General features: G+C 38.4%; 2 protein-coding genes across 2 annotated transcripts; both read right to left on the bottom strand.

Moving 5' to 3' along the window:
• Window positions 1–854: 854 nt before the first annotated feature.
• LOC124255733 (potassium voltage-gated channel protein Shaw-like) lies at window positions 855–13,423 on the bottom strand. Its single transcript, XM_046689641.1, has 4 exons — window positions 12,884–13,423; window positions 11,225–12,044; window positions 1,222–1,292; window positions 855–974 (listed from the first exon to the last, which is right to left on the bottom strand). The coding sequence occupies exons 1-4, from the start codon at window positions 13,421–13,423 to the stop codon at window positions 855–857; spliced, it is 1,551 nt and encodes a 516-aa protein (XP_046545597.1).
• A 12,597-nt stretch (window positions 13,424–26,020) lies between these two features.
• Window positions 26,021–27,138, bottom strand: LOC124255724. The gene has a single exon (XM_046689630.1). The coding sequence runs from the start codon at window positions 27,136–27,138 to the stop codon at window positions 26,164–26,166; it is 975 nt and encodes a 324-aa protein (XP_046545586.1). The 3' UTR covers window positions 26,021–26,163.
• Between the last annotated feature and the right edge of the window lie 835 nt (window positions 27,139–27,973).

Genomic DNA, 27,973 nt, shown 5'->3' with positions numbered 1-27,973 from the left:
TATTTCAGTTTCATTGCTGATTTGATAGTAACTTGTTTCTTTGATGCAGAAAAAAACCAATAATTTTATCTCAAGTATCATACACTCATATAGAGTTTTAAAGTATGTACATTTATATTAAAAGAATTTGGTTCTGAAATGATATAAAGGAGATAACAAGAAATTTGAACCAAATTTCCAACATAAAAGTAACAATATTGTGTGATGTATTTACTTACCTAGTAGTACCAGGCGGGGCCAACTTTCTGTATTGGTGCGTTCAATGTCAGCCACTGATGCAGTTTCCTGAAAACATAATTTCCTTATCATACTACACTAAGTTTATGTATCATATACAAACATTCAAGTAAACATGTATAGAAAAACATGTATACTGATACTGCTCTTTGTATTCTTTTAGTTTAGGAGTATATTATAATAATTACAAACAACCTAAAGGAGAAGGCTGTACATTTTCGAAGTTATCTTACCACTAAAACTGTTGTAATGTTTACACTTTAGCATTGGCGAACAACTACCTTAGCAGTTCAAGAGCAAAAATCTATCAATTCTATTTTAGTCACAATGCCTTAAATATAGTGAAATCAATATGTTTAAATTAAATACAGGCTTTGCCATTAAAAAGTTATGTACCCTGGGCTGCGTATGGAGGCATGTTACATTTATTTTGAGAAATTTACATAAAATCTAAGACCATGCAGGATAATAACTTACATCAACAAGAAGAAAGAGTGCGTCTGGCTTCTCATTAACACATTTCATAATACAGAGCAGATTGGCTGGTATCCATGCCTTGACATTGTCCATTTCTGACTCTTTTTGTGCAGCACGAAACAACGGATCAAGTTCTCCCCTCATTTCGCTGGAAAAGTAACGCTGAAGTCGTACGCCTTTTGACTCACAACCTTCTCTGATGGCTGCTTCACAGTCAATCCCCACAAGAGTCTTAAAGTGACATAGGATTCCAACTGATTCTGAAAGAAAGGGCCAGTCTTCTACAATCTTTCCAATACTTTCACCTTCATTGATGGATTGTCTTTGTAGACTGTAAGTGTCATTCATCAGTTTCATAATATTCTCATTGTTCCAGTCACTAGGCGGTGCATCGTGCATTTCTTTAAGCATCTGGTTGCTCTTTTCAAGTTCAAAGCTGTCTCCATCAATATCTGGACCCCAGTTAACACATCCATAAGAGTCCCTTTTCTTAGTTGCAGGACTAACAGTTGGCTTTTGAGTTTTCTCGCCATCACCCATGACATCCGAACACTTCCGCTTACGAAACAACTTGCCCACTCCTCTGTTGAGGTTTTCATTTCGGTTAACCAGCTGGTAGACCAATGAGTCATACCCTGAACCAACAACAAATCCGTCCATTCGATCTTCGAGTGACTGTGGGTACAATGCCACCATCCTTTTTAGCAATGATCTCAAACTGCCTCTTGTAGGCATTTTCGTGATTTGTCTGATCTCATCGGCAACCATTCGAACGAGTTTCGTGAATCGGGCTCCAGTCTTTTATTGCTGTGCAAGCAAAATGTAAAATCAGGTACTTTGTTCCATGGAATGTTCATTTTTCTGTGGCCAGTTCGGATCCTGATTGTTAGTGTAGATTACTGGCCTTGGCATCACTGGACTACCTGTACTATCAGATGTGTCCATACTTGATGTGGAAGCTGGAGATTCTGATGATGATGCATCTGAAAATTGCAATCACGTTATTGGGTTAAGACAGGGCAACTCAGGTGTTTTACTATTATCTTAATTTCAAAGAACAGTACTGATTTTGTCTGGCATGAAAATGTATCAATGTATACTTCTAACTACTCTATAACCACAGTATTAGTCTTAGTGTAGTGAGCATAGGGATGTATATGTCCACTGCTATATAAATCATCAACATTAACTGGTGCCCATCACCAGACTGACTTGAATAGTTTGGGGATTTGGACACTGCCTCGCATATTTTTCAGAAAAAAAACTTTTTTCTTCATTTTTAGGACGATCAAATAAAAAATCAGTTAAAATAAAGATAACAGCAAAATGCTGCAAATCAATTTTCTTAGCCTAAAACATACCTGTGCCTCAAATGCATCATGGTTTAATTAACTTTGTTAATTAGCTGCATTCATAAGAGCTGGTGGAACTACATAACACTTACTCACCTGGAACTCCCTGAAATGCTTTCAGAAGTTTTCTTGCCCGCACTGGTTTCAGTACTTTGACAAGATCAATTTCATGAACAAACAGTACGGGGGTCATTCCACAAAATAGAGGCCCAAACACAGTCCATGGTGTTAAGCACTATGTAAAAATTTAATAATTTATAAAAAAAATTATGTTTTTGCTGAAATGAAAGATGTTTATACATCCTTCAGTATAGTATATACAAAAAGGAATTGAGAATAAGTTTTAAAATGATATATTTTGAAAATTATTGATTGAAGTATGTATAATTTCTCATGTCCCAAGCACAGCTCAAGCATTTTCACAAGTCCATAAAATCAACATATCAAGTTAAAGAATTTAAAAAGTGATATATGGACATTTCTGTATACCCCGTTTATGCACTGACTGGTTTTTAGGTTTAGAAAAACAAATTTGATTAAAGAATTTACATTTTCACAATTTAAAACTTAATGTCCTGAGAAACCCTGTCACTACCGTCACAGCATCTAAAAATAGAAATTCATGACACAAGGGAGGTCATTCTCACTAGCCTCCTCATCCTCTGGAAAAGCAACATGGCTACCATCATGACAAGACAATCTTAGAAGGTAAGGTTTTTGTCTAAATAGCAACAAATATTAAATGCATTGCACATATATGGCGAGTATTTTTATTCCATGTCATTACCAAACGCTACTTATTGACAAAAGTAACTACTATTTTGCAAAAATAATAGTATATGTCACCAAAACCACATCTTCATTTGCCATGTGCTCATGAGACACACCAATTTTGAATTTATATTTTACTGTAGCTTCTTTTCAAATATTGAAATGTCACTACCGTCACAGGTCATTACTGTCACATGAAAAAAGTGATGGTAATGACACGTTGTGACGGTAGTGACATTTCTTTACAAGGAAGTTTTAAATCCACATTCAATAAACATTTTCATATTATGTATGATAAAACCAATAATGATAATAACATTGTCTTTACTACAATGATGTGTTGTAAAGTCTATATGGTTCTAGGTCATATTTGTTTCTTTATTGATCTTCAGATGCCAGAACTGAATCATGAAAAAAGACTTTTATTAGTCCTAGAAAAAGACCTGACTGAAACTACAGAGAGGTTTGACTATTTCCTACATTTCCATCCAAGAGATAGTGCTGTGCGTGCAGCGTGGGCTAAAAGAATAGTAGATTTGTATGAAAAAATACAAATTACTAAGGAAAACATTCATCAGATTATGAAAGAACGAAGGAAGGACAGAGAAAATGGCTATGAATGCAGCAGAAAGCGGGCGAGGAAGTATAGAGAAAAAGGATAAATGGTGACCCCGCAAAGAGAGCAGCCTATCTAAACAAAGAAAAGTTAAGAAATAAAAAGAAGGAAAATGGCATAATCAAACCAATTTCTGAACATTCATCACGGAGTCAACGTAATCAAAGAAGGAGATGGAGGAAAATCAACAAAAAGTGAGAGAAAAGAGCGGAAACAGGAGAGACTCACACAGAACCTGTTGACACCGCCTGGAATCTCCCGTGGATGAAGCTGTAGGAGAGCTGGAGGTGATCAGGATGGAAGAACGACACGTGGTCGTAAGAAGGTGCATAGAATGAGGAGTGCAGCTTACAGAGATTTTTTGAAACTGAAAGTACAGTTATCAAATACCAGGAGACAAAAGGAAAAATACAGGAAACAGATTTACAGGCTTAAAAAGCAGCAGCAAAACTTAAGGACTCGCCACAGAAGAAAACACAAGAACTCCTTAAAGGCCAGAAAGTTTCAAGTAAGGTCAGAAAGACCTTGCTATTCCATAATGTCGTCATCAAGGCCATACGGACTAAATATCAGAGTACAAGTCCTGAAAAGCAGAAGCAATTGTTTTCACAAATGTTTTCTGAAGCAATTCTCAATAAATACAGGTTCAAATCAAATGCTGCTGCATCTCTTTCATTCTCAAGAAAACGTTTCAAAAACAATAGGACAAAAGGACCAATAAAATACAAACGAAAGAAACGTGCAAACTCTTTTGCTGGAGCCCTGAAAGCCACCATCTTACAATTCTTTGTGCGGGATGACAACAGCAGGCCAACATCTGGGAAGAAGGACACGATAACCAAGCTCAAAGTGAAACGTCAAAAGAGATACCTGAATGATAATTCTCAAAAACCTTCACTCAAAATTCCTGTCAGAAAACCCTGAAGTAAAGGTATCCTATTCACTCTTTGCCAACCTAAGACCATTTTTATGTGCTAATACCTAGAGCATCAGACAGGGAAACATGCATTTGTAAAACACATGATAACCTGCAATTGAAGGCAGATAAACTGTGTCAGCTTGGCGTTTTAGGAACATGTGATCTTATGAAGATTGCTGCAGAAATCTGTTGTTCAGTTGAAGATAGGAAATGTATGTTTAGGGAATGCTATGAATGCTGCAGAAAGAACATCCAGAAACACAGTTTTGATGAGGGAAGTCAGATCTTTGGTATGAATGGCAGAGAAGGGTTGAGACAAGAGAGAAGGTAACTGCTGGCAAGCGAGAGACCATAAATGTTCAACTCACAAGAAAAGAAAAAGTAATGGGAACTGTGGCAACCTTAGTGGATGACTTTGAGGAGAGTCTGAAAGTGTCTTGCAGACATCTTTATACTGTATCGCACCAGTACCTTTGCCATCCACAAATTGAAAAGAACCTAAACATGAATGAGTGCATCATTCACTTGGACTTCTCAGAAATTATGCCTGTAAATATGCAAGTGAAATTCAAAGTGTTCACTTTGGTGCATCTCATCAACAAGCTTCTTCACACAGGTCTTGTCTATACCCATGAAAAGTATGACAATCTGCCTTTCTGTACCATTTCGCCATCATTCAGACATGATCCTCCTGCTATATGGGCTCATATGAGGCCAATCTTCATGCATATCAAGGGCAAATACCCACACATTGACTCTGTCCACTTTGTAAGTGATGGGCCTACTACTCAGTATAAACAGAAGAAAAATTCTCTATGTTTGTGAACAGACTGTATGCATATGGATTTGTAAAATCAACATGGAACTTTCTGGCTGCCGGACACGGCAAAGGACCAGCTGATGGCATAGGTGCTGTTGTGAAAAGGACAGCTGACAGACTGGTAGCTCATGGTAAGGATATTCCAGATGCCAAAACTCTATTTGACACCTTACATGGAGAGACCTCAGTTTGTATGTTCTTCATCTCACCCACAGATATTGAGGAGGAAGACAAATATATTCCTCCAGATATAACAGTCATACCTGGGACAATGAAGATCCATCAAATGTCTACCAATGAGAAGGGAACATTAAGCTACAGAGTCCTCAGCTGTTTCTGTTCCTATCCTGATCAATGTGTATGCCACAGCCCATTAACAGTGCAGGTGCAGTATCAAGATCCAAACTTTAGTGTTCAAGCTTTAGACAGTAATTCTCGTGACAAGAACACACGGTCAGGGTCTCATGGACATTGGGGATATTACTGCTGATCTACATGGAAAGTGGTGTGTAGTTACTTATGATGGGTTGCCGTACCCAGGAATTATCCAGGATACAGGCGAAAATGAAATCGAAGTCATGGTTATGCACAGAGTGGGGAGACAATCGTTTCTTCTGGCCATCTTTGATGGATGATATCCTCTGGTACAGACGTGATGATATAATAACCCTCATCTCACCACCAGAACCAGTAACCAAGCGTCATCACCAGATTGACAAACTTATCACTGAGAAACTGGATCTCTAAGGATCCTTAAACATCCACAAAACTTTAATCCGTGACATTTCCTGTTAGCTATTAATGAGTTAGATGTTACTGTTTAACCTATCCGTGAGAGACAGTGTTGAATTGTTTCAAGTCTGTAGTCGGTACATATCAACTTCCTTCAGGCTTTATTTTGAGAGTTTGCGTGTTTGGATGGTATATATTTGAAGTTGGTTTGACTTTTAACTGTTTAATTCATAGTTGCATTTTCACACATTGAGTTTATCTGTTAGAATAAATGTTATAGGTTTCAGGGTTCATAGTACCTGGTGAATATGGTTTGAACGATGTTTAGGGAGACAGCCATCAACCTTTGATTAAATGATTAAGAATGATGACTGACGTTTCTTTATAGTTTGTTCAGAAACATGAAAGTGTAATAATAACGCTAAAATGATAAAGATGTCATAACAAATTACATCTTCAATATCATCAACTCCAACCTCTTAATAAGAGAACTTCTATTTTTTGAAAGTCTCTTTAACCTCTCTTCTCCGATACTGGGCAAAACTTGCAAAATTAAACTCAACAACTGTTGCATTCCAGCAATGCCATGCCTACCAATGCTTCAAGGATATGAAACCTTGACCAGAAACTGTGTACACTGTTAATGGAAAGAGGCTTGTTACTTCTGATTCTTTGACACACTGGTATGGCTGTTCAGTTAAACAATTGTTTGTAACTAAGAGCAAGCCATAGTCTGGCACTGTGTGGTACTTAATAGAACTTACAATTATAAAAGATTTTCTTCCCTTTCCAGTAAAACATGAATCTTCCCTATTTTCAGATCACCATTGGGGTACCTGAACCCAATGACCATTTCTTTCTCATATGAGATACCCTTAAATTGGAGTTTCATGCACATGTTAGTGTTGTGTTCATAAAATGCATGCTGTGCAACACTATTCTGAATTGGCACACTGTATAACTGCGGATCAAAGGGAACACTTCCTTCGGTAATTAATTTGTTTGGAAAAAGCGAGCCACATGAATAAAATGCTTGTAAGAGCTGGTGTCTGTGGCTGAGTGTTTTTGACAAATGTTTGTAGTTTTGAAGTTTCCTTGTACATTGCTTAAAGTATGAGTATTTACTCTCAATTCTCATTGTCCATAAATGTATGAGGGACCAAATGATAAGATTAACCCTGGATAATGACTCAAAAGTGATGTTTAGGTCTAAGTGGAACATCAGGGAAAACTCTTTTCCTACTTTGCAGATATTCCGAAACTAACACATGGAGGTAAGAAATTTGTGAAAATTCCACACAAGGAGAACAGATTATTTCTACCGGGAGTTTTAATGTCAGGAATAACTCCCAAACTGAATCCCCTGTGTTGGAAACACAGCTGCCTATAATAAGTGAAAACAACCTTAGAAAAACCCAGTTCTGGGTGCATGTCCACACAATCTGTCGGATTTTGCATTAATTTCAGCGGGCCTGTCTAAGCAATCATTGCCCTTATAAGGAAATCTCTGTATCAGTCTATTGAGTTTAGCATGACTAAACCAGCCCAAGCCAACACAATAGTCTATCATGAGTGACATATCATAAGAGACAACTCCCTCAAATAAGTCATGTCCAACACATGGTGGTAAACCTGGATTCTGCACATGAAAATTTGTCAGAGAATTAAATACTGAAACCTGTTTTATACCATGGCATGACATTCCAGGATTACAAATAGTGTGTGAAACACATTCATCATAAGACTGTTTTGTTCTTTCTTCATGCCCAGCCTGTTCAAATTTATGGCTCTTCAAATCAACTTGTGTCATGTGACAGTACCTGCAAAAGTATTGAGCTGAAAAGCTCTCTTGAAAACCCCCTATCATATGAGAACCCAGATTGTCACCAAGAATACAAATAAGTGATCCCTTAACAACGCTTTTTCCAGAGTCAGAATTCACAGTAATTCCTGTGTTTTCAAGTATTTTCAAGTCTGCTAACAACTTTTCAAATACCTTTCTTTGTCCAAACTGTTATATTTCTATTTCTCTACATAACATGACCAACTGCAAATGATCAATACTGGATCTTTTATAGGACTCAAAGTTACCAAGTGTAAAATATACACCAATGAGCTTGTGTTTTTTCTTTGCTGCCCCAAGAGGATTGACCACTTCAAACGCATCCTGATAAAGAATCAACTGGAAACGTTTACCTTCAGTGGCAAAAAAATCATTAGATTTAAATCCTTTTCCATCACAAATATCTGATAGTGTGCCACATGCATTTCCAGTAGAGGTGCCAAATTTGAAATGCGAAGTTTTTGAAAAGCATGGCTAATGTTTCACAGATAGGCACATAATGATAGGTTTTTGCCTTATTGTTGCTATCATAACCAAGAAATATTTCTTTTGGCTCAATATACGCAAAGTGATTCTTGTAAAAACTTTTCTTTTTTTTTGTGCACTTTGCAGTGGTCCACTGTTGCATGTTGTAAACAAGTCAGACTTTGTGATTCTGACTTAACTTCACTGATAATGTCTTCTGGTACCCTCATTGATTGCATTCTTTCATGTAACTTTTGTAACTGAATAGAAAGACTTATCTCATGCATCTCTTGAAATTCAGTGATCAACACTTGAATAACTGATTCTGGCAATAAATATTTTCCTTGCAACTTGAGGTAAAACGTAGCAAGACTTTTTAGAAAATCATAGCTTGTTTTCTCATTTACTTGAAATTCATCAATAGTTTCTGTATCAAAAGATTCATTCAGTTGGTCTTGATTATTTTCACCTATTTGCAAAACAGAATCTCCATCCTCATCTGGGTTAACATCAACAGCATGAACTGGTTCTCCAAAACCATTACCGTGTGTGCTTTCATTTTCAGAATTAAGAGACAGCTTAATTTCTTTTGATAACTGTTTCCAATCATCATGTAAATGTTTTCTGGAGGTGTGAAGAAAAAGTTGATTTCTTACTAAATGGTGGCTTCCTCTGACAGGATTCAAATGGACACTGAACTTTTTCATTATTTGTGATATGCCTTTTCAAATGAGCAACTAAACTTGGGAAATTGACAAATATATTATGACAATCCAAAATTGTACATTTTAAATTCAAATCTTTTGACTCAGCTAAACGACTTGCAAAGTGCCCCCTATTAGTTGCACCATGGACCATCGGCCTTTGGCAATGTGATCTTATTACATGTGACTTAAAGGCTGAATATTTGACAAACAACTTTTCGCAAGTTTGAAAACAACAGCGATATAACACATTTGGGATATTGCGATGAAATTTGTAATGAGTAACATATCTCAAAGGACTATCGCAACTGAAGTTGCAATGATCACAGACAATATGTACCCATTGGCCGTACACGTGCAAGTGCGATAGCCAGAAAAATAGCAAATGTAAACAGGTAATTGTACATCAGCATGAATCTAGACCTTTTGTAGTAACAAAAAACCTTAACTTCTTACAAAATACACACGTTTTAAGTACCACACAGTGCCTTATTCGGCTCAAAACATTTCTTACATCGGAGAGGAGTGTTTCAGAAAATGTCGCCGATACTACTATAATGCCCGGATCATATCCCACAATACACTTAATTAACTGGGCAGTACCGTATATGTGGTTTATATACGGTAACGCACCGTACGTGGGAGCCTCGGTAACAAACCGTATAAAAATAACAGTGGATGGACTGTCATTTCAACGGTAATATTTTACAGTGTAGGTCGGTGTTTGATCCCCTGGCGCGTCTAATGCAGGTTGGCGCACAGCAATATTCCTATTACAACTATATTGCGGCGGTCTGTGAATAATCGCGTCTGGACCAGACACTCCTGTGATCAACAGCATGAGCATCGATCTACACAATTGGATACGATATGTGTCAGCTATGTCAATGAGCCTGACAACCCGATCCCGTTAGTTGCCTTTTACGACAAGCATGGGTTGGTGAAGACCAATTCTAATCTAACGCATGGCAGGAATAATGATGTACATAGGCGGACTCAGCTTTCGCGACCGTGATCAGCGGATCCTGGAACGACTAAGGATCATAACGATATACAGATTCAAAGACATTCGTGCCCATCTGCATAACAGCAACCGTCTCTTCAATATAATTAAAGCTAGGCGTATGTGGAGGCATTTATTAGTTTCCATAAATCATGATTAATATTTACACAGGTAAGAATGGCACATTTGATTGTCTCAGTAGCAAACTACAATGGGCACGGTGTTTTGTGTGTCGCGCTCAGCAATATTCCAAATTATGCCGTTCTGTGAATATTTGAGTCTGGACCAGACAACCCAATGATTGATGGCATGAGCATCGGTCTATACAGTAAGGTACCATGCATGAGTTGCTGAAGACAGGTCGACAGAGACTTGCGACAGATGCAAACTTTCTCCACAAACAAGGGCGGTGGGGTAGCATACTGGTTAAAGTGTCCGCTCGCCATCCTGAAGACTCGCCACATGGTTACCCGCATGGGTACAATGTGTGAAGCCCATTTATGGTGTCCCCCGCTGTGATATTGTTGGAATATTGCTGAAAGTCACTCACTCACTCTGAGCAAACGTTGGACGGAGTGAGAGAGTGATGTTCATAACATTCGTTTGATCAGATTTTAATTGACTTTGTGAAATCTCTTTACAAATGTGAAGTTTTGATATCTCATTGTATGTTCTGCACTGTAACTGGCAGGTAAGGTGGTAGAAATATTCAATATGTACACAATGTGAGTAGCTCTTCGAACGAAAAGGATTTCCACAAAGACATTCTCTCGCAAAATTGTATATTAACTTCCTCCTAAATTTAGAAGACAATATGATCATGTAATTGAACACCATGGACTCTCAATATTGTTTTTCAAATGCAGCACGAAGATCTAGTCACACAGAGTCTATTCCTTGGGTAATGGTATTACATGACTTTTTAATGACACATGTGACTTGAAACCGATGAACAAATGGGTGACCGGTTGTAATTTTCAGTCACTGAACAATGATGGTCTTGAAGCGGTAGTCGGGTAGCCTAGTCGTTAAAACTGTCGCTCTTCGCGCCAAAACCGAGTTCGATTCCCGGCATGCGTAGAATCTCTGAGGACAATTTCTGGTAATCCAACCGTGATAATTATTCCAAGCGGGGTAAAATCATGCACATCTGCTCAGTCCTAAAGCAATATTGAAAGTTTTTTTGTTTCTTGCTGTGGCATCATTTCCTATTTTCCTGTACAATGGCAAGAAGCATCCGAGTCTCTATAATGGCTGTGATTATTTGATAACAGTTTAGGACCACTCGTCTCCTTATCGTTCGTCCTCTGTTCTTTCAAAAGTCTTTCTTTTTGAATGGCAAACTGGGCATGTTGGTAATATAGAGCAAAATTGGTAACAAGAGCAGGAATCGTAAACCCAATTGGCAGAACACCACAAACTGCCGTCAGCGACCCAACAAAATACCCCAAGGTACTCGATGGGTACATATCCCCATATCCTACTGTCGTCATGGTAACAACCGACCACCAAAATCCGTGCGGGATGCTGGTGAAAACCTCTTTATCTTCCGCGAAGTAAATTAGGGATGAAAACAGCAGCATTCCGACCAGTAGGAAGACAAGCATTAGCGACAAGTCCTTGAAACTCGCCTTCAGCGTGTAAAACATTATCCACAAGCCAGGAACGTGTCGAATCAGTCGAAAGATTCGGAACGCACGCATAAGACGTAGGAGAGGCATGACGTGTATAAATGTCGTTTCTCCAACGGAGTCCGGACTGGCTGCATATACAACGAACTCGATATAATCTGGGAGTATGGCCAAGAGGTCAATGATGGAGAGCGGAGACAGTAGAAACTTCAACTTTTTCGGAGCGCAGATGAAACGCAACGTATATTCGGCTGTGAAGAATGTTATACACACGATGTCGATGTAGAAAAGAACAGGATGTCGTTCGGTTTCCTCTTCGATCCTTTGTAAATCTGTACTCTCTGCTTCTGATGCATTTCCGGAAGTGCTCTTAGCACCTTTGGGCAAGGACGGAACTTTGAAGATTGGATGTGTGGCAGCGCAGAAAGAAAAGATGGCGATCATGACGAAGAGGAGAGACACCCAGCCATAGATCTGAAACAGAATAATAATAGTTTTGACACAAATATACTTTACTAGGACGTTAGTTGTTTCAAATCTAATCCCAGCTACCCATGCTTCCCAGGGACTATTATGTGACATTTACGTAATGTGGACATGCTGGACGCCTCATGCCTTTAGGAACGAAGCCACTATTCAAACATACTAATTTTCTCGATTCTTACAAAGGCATAGGTTGATGGAATCTGTTTGAACCCGGAAATCCTCCCTGATAATGCTCACAAATATGAGTGATACGGTTTTATTGATGTGTAGCTGCAAATGTGTCTGTGGCAAAATACTCTCTAGGTGTTTGATTGAAACTAATACTAGTTAGTTCCACACACAAGGTCTAATCAATGGCACCTGTTGCTGTAGGTAGAGACCATTTCAGACGACGGGTAACCATATTCCAGGCTATCTAGCAGACACACCTGGGGTTGATAGTATGAGCCACGTGTCATCAAAATACGAAAGCACAAAATCAGCTATCAGTATATAAAACCGACAGTCTACAATATGTATTAATGTTATAGGATTTTATAGCTTGTCATTGGATTACCATTAACGTCTATGACATGTCAAGTACAGGTCTTAATTTGTTAATTATAATCTTAACCACAGCTGTATAATCCTAATTACCCCTAGCAACTTGCTCAAGTATATGGGTTGACAAGCCCCTAGCAACCTATGTTTGTTGTTTGGGTGGTCAAGCTGGGGGGTGGGTGTGTGTGTGTGTGTGTCCTGGAACGCTGCTTATTACCTCAAGGTTTTTTTCATTTTCCTTCTTGTCCATTGATCCTCTTTGTTAATCTATTAACCAAATGACTCACCTGCGCCGGAATAGAAGAATTGTGACTTGTGAGAAAGATCCATGTCTTGGCCTTGACCTTTGTATACCATGACGCTGATTCGTCAAGGTCATGCTGTACGTTCTGTTTCCGGTCATTCTCCAACTGTTCCAAAGCGTTGACCGTTGATGTCCAGTTGTTGTACACAGCCCAGCAACAAGGCTCGATGTCAATCTCGCTCAAACCCCAAAACTCCATTTCATCTTTAATCAAGGGGCCACAGAGGGTAGCGGGAAGATGGAGCTGGCCCGATCTCACGTAGTTCAACACGGATCGAAACATCTCTGGGTCCTTATCAAAGAAAAACTCACATGCGTCCTCATCATAACGAGCGTTAAGAAACAGTTCATCCGATAACTTTGTGCGCCCGCATTCATTGAGCGTCTTGCGAAGAGTTTGAAATTTTGTCCCGCCAACATTGAAAATCACTTTTGTACATTTTGGCACACAAACCTGCGATGCCGAACCTTTGGAAATTTCGCCTGGATCCACCCGTTCGTCTTCAACACGTTTCTCTGTCATTATTGAGAAGGTCTCGCGATGTCTTAACCCTAAGGAAGAGAGTTTTCTTATGGATGTCAACTTCTTTATAGTGAGGAACACAACGTTTCGGAGTATATCCTTACTCTGTCATCAGGTGAATGAATGGTATGAGGCAGAGAGCATATATATGTACTTGTAAGAACAACAAAAGTAATAAGCCAACAAAGATGCGGGCTAAACAATGGACGCCAACAGTTAAATGGCGTTGTTGTGTGATTGGCAAAGGACAAATGGAAGCCAGCACTTACCAGTTAATTAGCGCTGAATGGACGCCAACACTTAACTGTTAATTACTGCTGAATAGAAGTCAACACTTAACGGGGTGTTTCCAGCTTTCCCAAAATTGAAATTCAAGGGGATTAAGGGGATTAGGGCGGGGGGATTATAGTCTGTATCTGAGCTGTGTTCACTTAGTGAAAGCTTGCTCTAACAACTGAACTGAGTTCACAGGTAAATAATTCAAATTATTCACTACACCTGCGTGTTCCCCTTTTCTCACAATTGTTTGTAGTCTCAAGATTATGAGATGGGGGTCAATATTTTACAATATCGGCAGACAATTGGGATATTTAATTTGTATCGCTGACTAGAACAAAGGGTAAAATAGATACTCTCTACCTAGTGATGTTAGTCTGCACACTTGGGGTTAGGGGTATTTAGATAAATTCTAATATTACTACTCTGTTGAGGAGATACCCACGCTCATCCGGGACCTGTCACCTCCGATATAGGTACTGTATATACTAATGTGTGTAGTCTTACTGACTGACTGACTGAGTTTGGTTTTACGCCGCTTTTTAGCAATATTCCAGCAACATCACGGCGGGGGACACCAGAAATGGGCTTCACACATTGTGCCCATGTGGGGACTCGAACCCGGGTTTTCGGCGTCACGAGCCAACGCTTTAACCATTAGGCTACCCCACCGCCCCGTGTAGTCTTACTGATAGAGTAGATCTAGTTTATGCAGAACTACGTGATTATGACGTTCAATATATCTGAAAGTTCAAACATTTATATTATCCACATGCTGGGGTTTCATCCGCATTTTCGTAATAACAAACAAACTCATTTAATTGTTTTAGTGAAACCCACCACAAGTTTTGTATTAAATATTTTAGATGTCTGTTGATTAAGTCAGCATCGCCAAGCGGTGGGTTTGTTTTATCTACACGTCCAAGCAAAATCTGCCTGTAATTTTCTAAAAGTGTGTCTACATATTGCATGTTATCAACAAATTTAGAAACGTGTTACTTAAGTCACAATCAACAATCAACCTGCAGCGCTGTTTAGACGTGAAGATGCATATCCACGTGCGTTGCCAAAGCGACTGTGCAACTGACAATCAAAGCTATGAATGAACTTGTAAAAAAGGAAACTTTCAACAAGAGTACATGCATGAAAAATGTACTGTGAAAATTCCTAAATGATGTATTTTGTGCATCAATTAGGGTAAAAGAAATAAAGAATGAATGGTGTATAATGTGTTTTATAAAATACATTATGTACGCAAATCTATGGAGAGTACATCTCATTTGCATACCATAGCGTACATTTTGACCTAAAAGAATACACACACAAAATAAATAAATGTAAAAATAAAACAAAACTTTCGATAAACGATAGTAATAGAATATATAACTTTAGTTGTGTTCAAAACTACGAAATAATTGCCCAAACCATTTTATTTCTATTTTCGTGAGAACTTTAGCGTCGGACCGCATGTATGCGGCTGCCCCTGTCGGCCCGAAATTGGTCTCCACGTATCATGCACAACATGAGCAAAGTTCAAAACAGCAATAACAAGCGTAAACTTGTAAATAAAGCTTTCCAATGGATGACAAAACCATGTAAACGGCTTTTACACGTGTTTGTTTGGACAAAACATCCTATTTTTGCTCGATATATGGCTAATTCTACCCCCATTTCGGGAGACGATAAAAACACGTGCGTCCACCTTGATTACAATACGATGAATGTGGCCATGCAATTAATGGATTAGTTGTGTTATATATAGTTGGGTTGTCGCCGACGTTGTTCTCAATATATGTGAATGACCTTGCTCACGAGGTAAACAGTTTAGAATGAGGCACTGAAATTGATGATGTTATGTTAAGTTTGTTATATTATATGCAGATGACATAGCACTTATCACTCCTGACGAGGTGTCAGTGCAGAGAATGTTGGATGTTGTAGCTGATTGGTGCTCCCGCTGGCGAAAACCAAAGTCATTCCTTATCGTCCTAAACGGTTTATGAGATCTAAATTTGTTTTTATGATTGTGATGATTATGTTGATTACACTAACGCCTATAAATATTTGGGACTTTGGCTTGAGGAAAATCTTGATTTAAATTACACTGCTAAAGAAATAGCGAAGTCTGCTAATCGCGCGCTGGGATTGGTGATGTGTAAGTTTAAGCCCGTGGGAGGTACGGCTTATAGCGTCTTTAATACATTGTACAACAACTTAGTGCAACCTATTCTGTCTTACGGTGCAGCACTTTGGGGAATTAAGGATTTTAGTTGTATAAGCGCAGTACATAGCAAACCCCCTAATTTGGTAGAAAGGGGCGATATGGGATGGACTAGTACTTTGTCAAAACATGGAACAGAAGTATTACGAATTTGGGATAAGCTGCACCGTATGGCACCTGATAGATTGCCTTCTGTTCAAATCAAATCAAATCTTTATTTCCAATACTATGAGGCCACGGGCCTATGAGTACAAAAACCCTTGATCGGTGCAGACATGAAATGTAATGATAACAATGAAAGCATGTATAATATATACAATCTTAATATGACCAAATTGTTTCCTTGTTTCGAATGCATAAAACAAATATTTAGCAGTATTCAATTAAATGTCTTCATTTTTGGATGATAACAACGAATTGAATTTTAGTATATTGGGGAAAACATAGAATTGCAACAAAATATATTTACGTCTTAATTCAATGTAGGCTGGACAGATAAGTAAGAAGTGATATTCATTTTCAATTACGTTTAAATTACACTTTTTGCATTTTCTTTGTTCCCGGGGAATGTTATAGTAACGGCCTCTTTCAATTTCTACACTATGGGAACTTAACCTAAATCGTGATAAACAAGATCTATATTTGGATACAGTAATATGAGTTAAGTAAGTTTCACAAGATATCGTTAATTAAAAATTACAATACGTAAACATTTTAGGGCTCTCCGATAAATCACTGTGCCAAACTTGCCGAAAATTATCTTTCAGTCGTTGAAAAAACATTTCAACAAAAACGTTTTTATCTCCGTAAGTGTGTGATACCAAAACATCACCAAAACCTAATTTAAATATGATATTTTTAACTTTGGTAACCCAGTTCTCATAGCCTTGCTCATCATACATACGCATCATATTGTAACATTTTCGAGCAAACGGCATCCGGGCATGTTAATAAAATTTAACCAATATTTAATACATTTTAAAACAGCAGATAATTGAATAGGATATCTACCACACTCGGCTAATACTCCATTATTGGACGTTGATAACTTAACGTTTAGAAAACGTTTGCAAGCATATAAATGTACTTTTTCCAGTTCTTCCATATTATTAAGCCCCCAAATTTCAGCCCCATAGAGGAGAATTGGTGTTATCTTTGTATCGAAAAATTTGAAATACAGATGAGGCGAGTGTGGTTTCAAAGAATGTATGCTACTAAGAAGTAATGACAACTTTTTTCTGGCTTGAATAGAAATATTTTCAAACGCTTTCGACCACTGTAACCTATTTTTAAAATACAATCCGAGATAACAATATCCTGAAACAACTTCAACAACACTACCATTATAAAACCATTTTTCAAACCGAGATAAACCACCTCCATTCTTAAAAACTACAAGTTTAGTTTTATGCATATTGACTGACAATTTCCATTCTGAACAGTACCTGCTAAGAATACAGCACAACAAGATATTATTGAGAATTTAAGATTGTATTTTTTTATTTTTTTTCACTCATTACTCATGTATTAAATATGAATATTAGCAGAACATAACTCCAGATTCAGAGACAGGTGAACAGTTAGTATTTTGTCAAGTCACCATGGGCAGCAATGCAGGCTTCCATGCGGCAGGGCATACTACTGATCAAAGAAGTTAGAAAGTCGTGGTCCATGCTGTCCCAATATCGGACCACCTCTTCTTTCATTTCAGCAATATTTGCCAAATGTTTCTTATTGACACTTTCCTTCATAAGTCCCCAAACATTTTCTATTGGATTTAGGTCAGGGCTATAGCTTGGCCAATCTAATAATGTCATATTTTGGGTCCGAAACCAGGCCTGTGAATGCCTTGAACGATGTTTTGGGTCGTTGTCCTGCTCGAAAATCCAAAAATTTCCATAGAACACGTGAGCAGATGGAAGTAAATGTCACTCGAGAATATCTGTGTACCGCTCACTGTTCATATTCCCTTCAAATACACAGAGGGGCGTTGCCCCTAACACAGATATGCCACCCCACACGTTAAATTTCGGACTGTACTTTGGGCGCTGATACAAAAGTTTTTCAGTTTTTTTTGTCCAGAATTTCAGTGTATTAGGAAACAGCCACAGGAGAACTTTCACCTGAGAAAATCACATTGTCCCAGTTAAAATTTCTATGCAGTTCAACCTTCGCTCCTTTTGTTCAGGTTTCATGATCGGTGATGGAAATCCTCGACTTTTCTGCCAACCCATTGCATGCAGCTCAATTCTAATTGTCTCCTTACAGACAGCTACAGTTCCTCTCTCAATCATATCCAGCCTTACGTTTACTAAACTCCTTCGTTTGTTTTTAGAAACAAGAATACCAAGCCGCCTCCTGTCACCGACAGTCAATTTTCTGGGCCTACCTGCGCCTCTCTTATGCTCAATGCCATATCCATTTGCAATATTTTTCAAAACACGATAAACAGTGGACAAAGGGATGCTTGTTCTACTTGAAATCACTTTAGCTGATCCGATGTCGTTGTTATAATACTCTAAAATCAACTTCCTCTTCTCTAAATCATCCATACTGAGGATCACTGAAAATGCCGTCTGCCAGCAAGTAAACAAAGGGGGATAACATCTGTTAAGTTAATGCCAGGTTAGAAACTTTGGGAATGGACTGAGTCTACTGGCTTGTATGTTGTGTTGTAACAGAAAGTAGTCATGCTGTTTAGTTTTTTAATCATTATTGTTTTGGCTAATCATTTAAATTGTTAAATGGTGAGGTAACATATTTCCTCTTACAGACCATGAACCCCTGAACATGCAGGCCTGACACTGATACTGGGTTATTCGGTCATTCTGAATTTAATAGCTGGGTCTGGAAAAGAGGGACCTGGATCCATCAATTGATGAAATGAATGGTCCCTGTTACATTACCTTACAATGATTACTCCCTTTAACTTCTAACATCACGGGGGATGGTAGGGTAGAGTAATGGTTAACATGTTCGCTCGTCACACCGAAGACCCGCATTGTATCCCCGACATGACTACAATGTGTGAAGCCCATTCTGGTGTCCTGCGGGCTATGGGGTAGCCTAGTGGTTACAGTGTTCGCTCGTCAGGCCGAAGACCCGTGTTCGATTCCCAACATGGGTACAATGTGTGAAGCCCATTTCTGGTGATATAGCTGGAATATTGTTAAAAGCGGCGTAAAACTGAATTCACTCACTCACTCTGTTGTCCTCCGCAGTGATATTGCTGGAATATTGCTAAAAGCGGCGTAAAACCATACTCACTCACTCTTAACATCTTGTCTGAAGCAACGGTCAGACAAGGGATCTTGGTTTGGAGATTTGATAAAGTGATGAGATTCTTCTGTGAAAGAATACACACTGGGTCGGTGGCTTGTGAGATACCATAGCATTTAATAGAGGAAATATGATACCTTCACAAAAAAACATGGGTCATGTATGGGTCACGTCTGTATGTGTGTATTACACAGAGGGATCGGTATGTATCGTATGTCAATGGTTATTAATAAAATCTATATGAAACACAACCTTTGTTGGGCTGTTTTTTGGGTGGAGTTCTTAGCAGGCTTTTTGTTCAGGAGTTTTGGGGGTTATTTTGGCTTTATTTTGGGGTTATTGTTTCTTGTTGTTTTGATATGATTTTCTTTCTTTTTTTCTTTTATTTTGGGGTGGGTGGGTATTTTCTTTTATTCGGTTTTGTTTTTGGGTTGTTGTTGTTTGTTATTTGTGTGTTTTTCTTTTGGGGTGGGGGTGGGGGTGTTCTTTGTTGTGATGGGGGCTCTGCCTCTCAGTATCCTGCTTTTGAGTTAAGCAGGGAGCCTAATTGTCCCCTTTTGGTAGCATAAATCTACTGTTTATCAATTATTTGAATTTTTCGAAATTCCAATGTATTTATCGATACTTTCAATTATTTCAATAAAATTTGATGAATTTTTTTCATAGAAGTTTCATTTTCTCAGTAGAAGTAACCGGTAAAAATTCAAAATGTCGACAAAAACCATAACAAGATTTTCGCCATATACAAACTAAACATAACGCAAGCATATTTCAAACAACAGTATCTATATTGTAATTTTGTAATTTAAGAATCGGAAGACTTCATCTCGCAAATAAAGGCAAAGTACCAATCAGGTTTCTCCTTCCGCCACATACGAATTATACGAAAACGAGAGTCCTTCCTGTAGTATTTGACCGAGCGAAAACGAGGTCAGATACGATAGGAAGGTCACGAATTTCGTATAATTCGTATGTAATGAGACCGAGTGTGGTATTTTATTTATTACCCACATCTTACGTGCATTAAATTGACAAAAAAGCGTATTTTTTATATTGTTATGGTTTCAAACCGAAACCGGTTTCATAAAGAGGTTGCGGAAGAGTTTTGTACTGTAGTACAATATTTGCATGACGTCACACTGTAATGACGTCACTGCCTTGGTCACCGACGTCACGATGCATGTCAGTTGTCATAGCCTCGTACAGCCTCCTACAGTAAACTACTCAGTAGCACCCCGTTTCTTGGTGTGCAGTTGCTTCATTCGGCTAACATCACTGGTGGAAACATTGCGTTTATGTTTTTCGACGGATATAAAGTCTCAGTTCGACTCACAATTAAACAGCGACACGGCAACGTTCGCAATGTTTACATTCCCACAATGCATTTAAGTTGTAGAATGAATGAATTCACGTGTTTGTTATGAATGAAAGAATAGTTACCTCAGAATGTGACCTAATTGAGAGGTCATCGGTTATCCAATCAAATCGTTAGAATCTCGGGTCAAGGCGATACGACACTCGTGTGACGTACCAGATTAGTATGCAACTACCCATACGTTGACCTCGTGGGTAATAAAAACAAATCTGTCCCAACAGGTGTAAGCATAGAATAGACTCCGAAGACGCGTCAATAGTTGACCACGAAGTTTAGTCCGAGGCCGGCTTCGCCATTCGGAATATCGCAAATGGTTTCAGTACAATAAGCGCCGTAAAAGCACGTGCATATTGCTTCACGCTTCGAACTATTAGCGTGTAAATTCCTATTGACGCTATATAAAACTCACAAACCATACTTTTCATTCATACGCAAGGGTGACTGCACGGTGAAAGGTAGGAAGGTAGCAATGACTGATGATCGTGATGATAACTTATTTTTGACGCAGAGTAGGTTTTCGCAAGATGCATTTACGGCGGAAAGTGACATTAACTCAGACTTTGAACATCTTCTTGAAAGTGACATTTCTAATATAGACTTTGTTGTGTCAGTGGAAGATGACTTTGAGCAAAATAATTCTTCGGATGAAGAACTATTACTTGCAACACAAAACTTTGAAAAAGCGCAAGAACACCTTCCTGAAAAGATCTTAAATAAAGAATCTGAGTCCCGATTCGGCGCACATCTAACTGTTGAGGAAATCACCAATTTGGAAAGGTTGGCTAAAAATAAACATACGGAAAAGAAAAGTCACTGGGCTGTACGGGTTTTTGATGCATGGTATCAGGAAAGGAAAGGAGTCAGTTGTGGTCTGGGACGGTGTCTCCTGAATCTCAGTGATGACGATTTATGTCGACATCTAGTTTCCTTTATAACGGAAGTCAAGAATCGAAAAGGGGAGGAGTATCATGGGAACACCATCAATGAAAATCTTAGCTCAGTTCAGTACTTCCTAAAACAAAACGGCAAAGACATAAACATTTTTAGTGATTTTGAATTTGCTGCTGTTCGCCGAATTTTGGATGCAAAAATGAAAGCCCTTGCGCGAAGAGGCATTGGGATTCAGAAGCGGAAGGCTGATGTTTTGACGCGTAGCCAGGAGGAAAAACTACTAGACACAGTATTCTACCTAAATAGCATCTGTTTTTGTTTAAGGGGTGGTGCTGAACACCATGAATTATCGGTAGGAGAATTTGGTAATTTTGAAATTGTTATGAAGAATGGTGCCTTGCATTTGAGGTATTTAGAAGGTGTGACTAAGACAAACAACGGTGGATTAAAGCACAAGAATATCCCTAGAAAGTATGTCACAGTTGGACCCAATACAGAACATCCTCTCAGATGTCCAGTCCGGCTTCACGAGAAGTACATGTCACTCAGGTAACTATTACATTAGACGAAGTCAAACACTTTGTGTATGTGGAAAAATGCTGACTCTAAAAACATGAATATTTTTAAATTATGGATCGATAATTCATTCTTGAAAATTAAAGAAAATATATCATATTTGTTATTGCAACCCTTCTTTAAAGGGAATAGGGTCATGGTGGCCAATTCGTCTAAGACTGCGCCATGTGCTGTGCAGAGTTGCGTCCCTTAGGTACGCAAGTAACCGTTGATCGTGGGTTCGATCCCGTATGGCTGTGATTATGGTTCTGAGTTTGTCAGCAGCATACCCGTGTTCGTTGGCTCCACCTAAATGACAAACGTGAAAGATTTGTATCACTTCGGGCGTTTTTCCATCATTAAGCTGACAAATGCGGTGTTTCAGATACAAGCGAACAAGCGAAGAAATGCTGCAGGTTGTCGACGATGTCGTGCAGGGTAAAGTGTCTAATAATGTAGACACCCGTCCTCTCGCACCGAAATTCTTTGTGGCGTCCTCGTCACCATCGACGTCCGTGACGGCAAAACGTTTCCCAACGCTTCCAAACATCGGAGCTGTCTCCACAGCCGGTGGATCAGCGGAAAGCACCGTTGCCAACGTCTCGAATGCTCCCATTAGCTTCACGGTGGAAAGAAGCGGAGCTAAAGTCACATTCCAAATGTAAACATCTGGTTGTAGTGACTGAATAGAATAAAGACTGAAATAACATCGTTGTTTTTTTATGTTTGTAGGCATTCCACCTCCCCGATGCAGATACTTGTACTTGAACCCCCGTTTAGTGGAGCATTGTGTATAAAGCGAGTACATTCACAAGGACCCCTTTATGTCTTTCATCAAAAGTAGTCCGTCAATAGCTGCAAACTATTGAATGGTTAAACAACTATTGAAGATCTTTTGGAAACTATTGACGATCCAGTTACGTTATGGAGATTCACTTATCACCAACTAATGACCGCCATATAGCTGGAATATTGCTGAGTGCGGCGTAAAACTAAACTCACTCACTCACCAACTAATGAAGCCTAATTTAGGTTTAAACAACACTGGGACCCGCCAGTTACTGTGGTGATGCACGAGAGGCATGAGACAAATGCAGCACGTGCATACCGTTCACGTGTTGTACATTTCAGATCCCACTGCGGGAACGGTGGATAGCTGGATACCTCTACTTGTGGTGAGAAAATGCTGTAAGTATTCTTTATTATAATAGATATAGTTATCATTTTTATATTCAAGACAACAACAAATATATATGAATTTGAAAGAGATAGACATTATCTATATATATAAATCGAAGAGGAAGACTACCGTGACAGGTGTTATTGTTATAGTGTATTACAATAGTAATCCTTGTAATTATTTTAATTCTTAATATAACAAGACATTTTGCATAATAGGATTTTGCAATGTATATTAATGATAGGCAAAGGAAATTCTCCAGTTTGGAAACTTGTATTTCCAACAACAAAAATAAAAATGTGAAAAAAGGTAAATGGTTAACAAACACCAATATTGTAGACAAGTAATACACCATTTGGAATTCCCAACTGAAAACGATTCACTGAAATAATTGAGAACTAAAGACTACTATAATAGACATAATTAAAGAAGCTTTAGGCCAAGTTAAGAGAAAAAGAAATGAGCTGACAATCACAGCAGCTACATTTACATGATAATTCAACAACAAAGTTTGTTGAATGAATTGACAATGAACGTTTGTCACATTGTCGCTATATTGAATGTTCACATTTACTTCACGAGGTATTTGCTGAAATTAGATGTCTCGATTCAGTCCATTTCACACACATGTCACACATGTGTTATCTGCCTGTTGTAAGACAATAGTGACTGTGAATCCTTTAGCAATCTTAGCACAAATAAATACCTTTAATTAAAGTTTGTTTACTTTACCATGTGCATATATCTTCAATGTCAATTTATCTGTACCTATTAATCAGTGCTTCCAGACATCGCTTTTAAAATTTTCGATGGAAAAATCCAACCTATCATATTGTACGAGGCAGAACACGTGGTGGAAGAGTGACAGCAAGTAATGGGATTGGATGATGGCCTACCGATTAACCAATGAACAAACCACGCGTGAACTTTCCACCGTGAGAGGGTAAGCCACACTTTCATGAATAATGTGTTTTGTTAGAAACGATACGATAATTGTGACATTTGTGTGAGGCCTAATGGTGAATTGTTTTGCAGGCTACCAAGCGAGTGCTGATAATACCATAAACTTGTACGGATTAAAAATGTTAACTTTATTATTTATATGGCGAAATGTGACGTAGTGACAGCGGCTACCGAGTTGACGCCATATTTGAAGTACAAGCGATTGACGGTGAATTTAGAAAGACAGAATTTTGAGAAAGACATGTGATGAGACTGACCCGCAATATTTCCCCAACCCACTGTGCAGGTGTTAGTGTAAGTGTATTGCTGTTTAGTGTTCAGTGGAAATTGAAAGCTATAATGTATTGCATAATTTCTATACACTGGGTGTAATGGCGGATTGTACTTCCGTTAACGCTGTGAATGGCTATGTTTCCAATGATGAAAGTTGGAGGCTACTTATTTGGTGTAACTTTAGTCTACTTTTCAAAACACTGCACTTTTCTGTATTTTTTTCATGACCCACTCCTTGGTTACTCGGAATATTGCCTGGTATTAAAATGGCCGCCGCCGAGCAAAGCAATTGTCTCGCATGCATTCCTGAAAACTTTTCTGTGTCCTTTTTACCGATTGCTGATCAAATATCGACTAAGAGCATGCAAAGGGGACTTAATTATTACCAGCAAGGCTACATTCATGAGGTGACACTTCAGTTCCCGACCGTATCCGCCAAGTGTTGGCCATCACTCAGGAAAACAACTCGCCTCATCGACTGTCACTTGACCTTGATGTCGACCGAATCAAATATCAATATGCTTATTGCTCTTGTAAAGCTGGGTAAGTTGCTATTTTCGCAGATGATTTTATACCTGTTACGAAAATGTGTGCGTACGATTTTAATTTATTGTGATGCATAGTACAGCCAATCTTGAAAGGGTGTAGAACGTAGAGGCCAGACTTGTCAATGTCAAAATACCGTTTGGTTTTAATTATATAATTGTGAGAGGCCCTAAATCAAATGTTGTTTATGAAGTTTTAGGTCATTTCTAATAATAAAATTCTCAAAGTGAATTAATGCAAATATACCACAATTTTTGGTCCAGCATTTTCCCAATAAATCCATGCTTGAAGAAAAATCTTAAATATTAGGTTAGAACATTTGTATGGTCAAGGCCTTATTTATTTGAACCAGTCTACTGAGTATCAAGTAAACCATAAAATCTACTCATAATCTGCTAAATAAATTTGATCTTTGCTATTTCTCTTTCAGATTATGGGAAGTGTTCCCATATAATGTAGGTCTGATCAAGACATTGCAGGGATTCAAGCTCCACAACTTCAAAGAAATTCCATCTGATTTGAGTTCCACATCCATGCCACAACAATGGAACAAGCCAAAGGGGAGACAAAATCTTGCCAGTGCCTATCAGCCCGGGTTGTGGTTGCTAGACCAACTGAGCAACGCAAGCGGGAAGCCAATACAATGCCACACCAACATGAATTACAAGTATAGTTTTATTCTTATTTCATCAGACATTTTGCTCAAATTGATAATTCAAGATATCCATGAAACATATGTACATTTTACTTGATTACAAGTTAAGAATGATAACTGCCCTTATGTAACAGAATGAAGGAATTCTCTATTCATGATAGAAAATCTGCATTTTAATGATGTGAATTCATGTTACAAACACAACTGTAAGATGATTTTTCAGTGATATGATCTGTATGTATATCTGTGTATTTCAGGCTACCAAGGGTTGATATGGCAAGTCTCAAACTCTACAGGGCACACCACTCCTGCATAGAACAGCACAACATGATTTGCCTTCGGTGCAAACTCCTATGGAGATGTGCCAATTGGATCTGCACTATCTTATCAGGTATATATTTACATATCTATGTCAAAGAGGTGCAACTAACTTAAAACATTTCAGAAGTGTTTGAAAGTTTGTTTTATTACGAGTTGCTGTATACAGTAGTAGCTTGGCCTCATTGAACAACTTAGATATGCACCATTACTTAACAAAAACATCCTGAAATAATGTCAGGTGGCAACAAACAGACCAAATCTTGTTTATCCTTGAGAATAGAGATGTTGGAACACAATTTGACAATAATTTATATTGTTTCACCTTGTTAATAAGTCTCTCAATGTGAACTCTGTGCTTTGCCACTTTTTCTGTACATGAATTTTCTCCCATGTTGAATTGTTTTCCTGTCTTTCCTTTTGGAGGTATATTCAGTTTCAAACCTAGTTTTTCAACTTCATTCTTGATAGAAAAACCTTTGTCAACCATGATGCCATCACCTTCATTAATGTGTCCAATTTCTTTCATTGACTTAATGACATCATAAAACCCAGACTGTTCAGTGATTGCTTTATCAGATATTGAACCAGTAAATAGTTCTGAAACAAACATTAAGCTTCCATTTGGATCACATCCAATCAAACCCTTAAGAGTAGAAGAGGACTTGTAATCACTGTAGACTTGACTTTGCAAACTTACAGCACATGGGGTCTGTGTTTTGACTTCTGTCCCATCAATGATAATTAATGTTGTTGGATAGTCTCTACGGTATTTTACAGGCATATGTTGTATTATATCATCCCTATGTGGCCATATTGGAATCTGCCCTAGCTTGAAATATAACAGATCAAGCCATGTGTTGAAAATGATACCTGCTGACTGAGGACTTAGTCCAAAGCGAACTGCAATGTCTTTAAGTCCAAACCCATGCCTTAACCGACAGAGAGTAAGCAATAATGCATCCTGAGGTTTAAGTCTCTTGATGTCTTTTCTCCCTGATGAATAATCAATGTCCTCTCCTTGGGGTAGCAGAAATGTTAGTAGTGTGAGAAATCTCACATATGTAACACCTGTATAGTGTTTGAATAAGTTTTTGATTTTTTTACCCCTGGTGATCACAACATCTATGGAAAATAATGATGATTGTTGAAGCTCTCTGTAATTCCTGAATTGTCTTCTCATGTGATGCCACTTTGATGTTCAACTCTCTTATTTCTCTTGACTTGTCTTGTAATTGTTGCTCCAAATCATGTTTCTCTGCTGCCAGAGCTAGTACGTCCATTGCTGATATCCCTGAAACGACAAGATATTTGAATGATTTATTTATAATTTCAGATCAAACACATCAAGAATGCAACACCAACTACACACATATGTGGGAACACCAGTGTTATCTTGCCACCACCAGTGAAGCTTACCCAGGAATTTGCTCATCTAAAATGATGAAGATACAATCTGTAAGGATCCCAAATCTTTGAAATGAAAACACAGAGTCAGTCAAATGAACTCTGGTTTGATGAACGCAGGAAACGTCTAACTGCATCAAGTTTTGGAAAGGTTTTGTCCAGAAAAAAGACCAAATCATGGCTTCTTGAACTCTATTTTCACTAGAAGAAATATAAAAGCACAATCACTAGAATATGGAAGAAACATGAAAAGATGCTAAGGCAAGGTACCATCAGAAATATCCAGACAGACATTTTCATGAATGTGGGTTTGTTGTAAACAATGAGTTTTCATTTTGGGAGCAACACCTGATGGCAAGATTTGTGACAATGGTGAAAGTGGGATTGTTGAGATCAAATGTCCCTACTCAGCACGCAAACATGACCATTGACAATGCTTGTGAAGCTTTAGACTTTTCCTTAAAAGGAAAATGGTGTAACTTCTTTGAAAAGATCTCACCATCACTACGCACAAGTACAAGGTCAGTTGATGGTTACTGGGTGCAGGTTTTGTGAATTTATTGTGTTCACTCAACTGGACATGCATGTGGAGAGAATAACTCCAGATATTG

This window comes from Haliotis rubra, unplaced genomic scaffold (assembly GCF_003918875.1).
Source record: "Haliotis rubra isolate DU_JTF1 unplaced genomic scaffold, ASM391887v1 Scf1157, whole genome shotgun sequence".
In the NCBI taxonomy this organism is placed as follows: Eukaryota; Metazoa; Mollusca; class Gastropoda; order Lepetellida; family Haliotidae; genus Haliotis; species Haliotis rubra.
Note: the sequence above shows the minus strand (reverse complement) of the source record. Positions and strands in the feature narration are given on the sequence as shown.

Coding starts and splice junctions, on each gene's coding strand:
- LOC124255733 (XM_046689641.1), bottom strand. CDS start 13,423: ATGACAGAGAAACGTGTTGAAGACGAACGGGTGGATCCAGGCGAAATT. Junction 12,045..12,883: donor ATTCTTCTATTCCGGCGCAG/GTGAGTCATTTG, acceptor ATTCTGTTTCAG/ATCTATGGCTGGGTGTCTCT. Junction 1,293..11,224: donor GACGAACGATAAGGAGACGA/GTGGTCCTAAAC, acceptor TCAACAGAGGAG/TGGGCAAGTTGTTTCGTAAG.
- LOC124255724 (XM_046689630.1), bottom strand. CDS start 27,138: ATGAGAAGACAATTCAGGAATTACAGAGAGCTTCAACAATCATCATTA.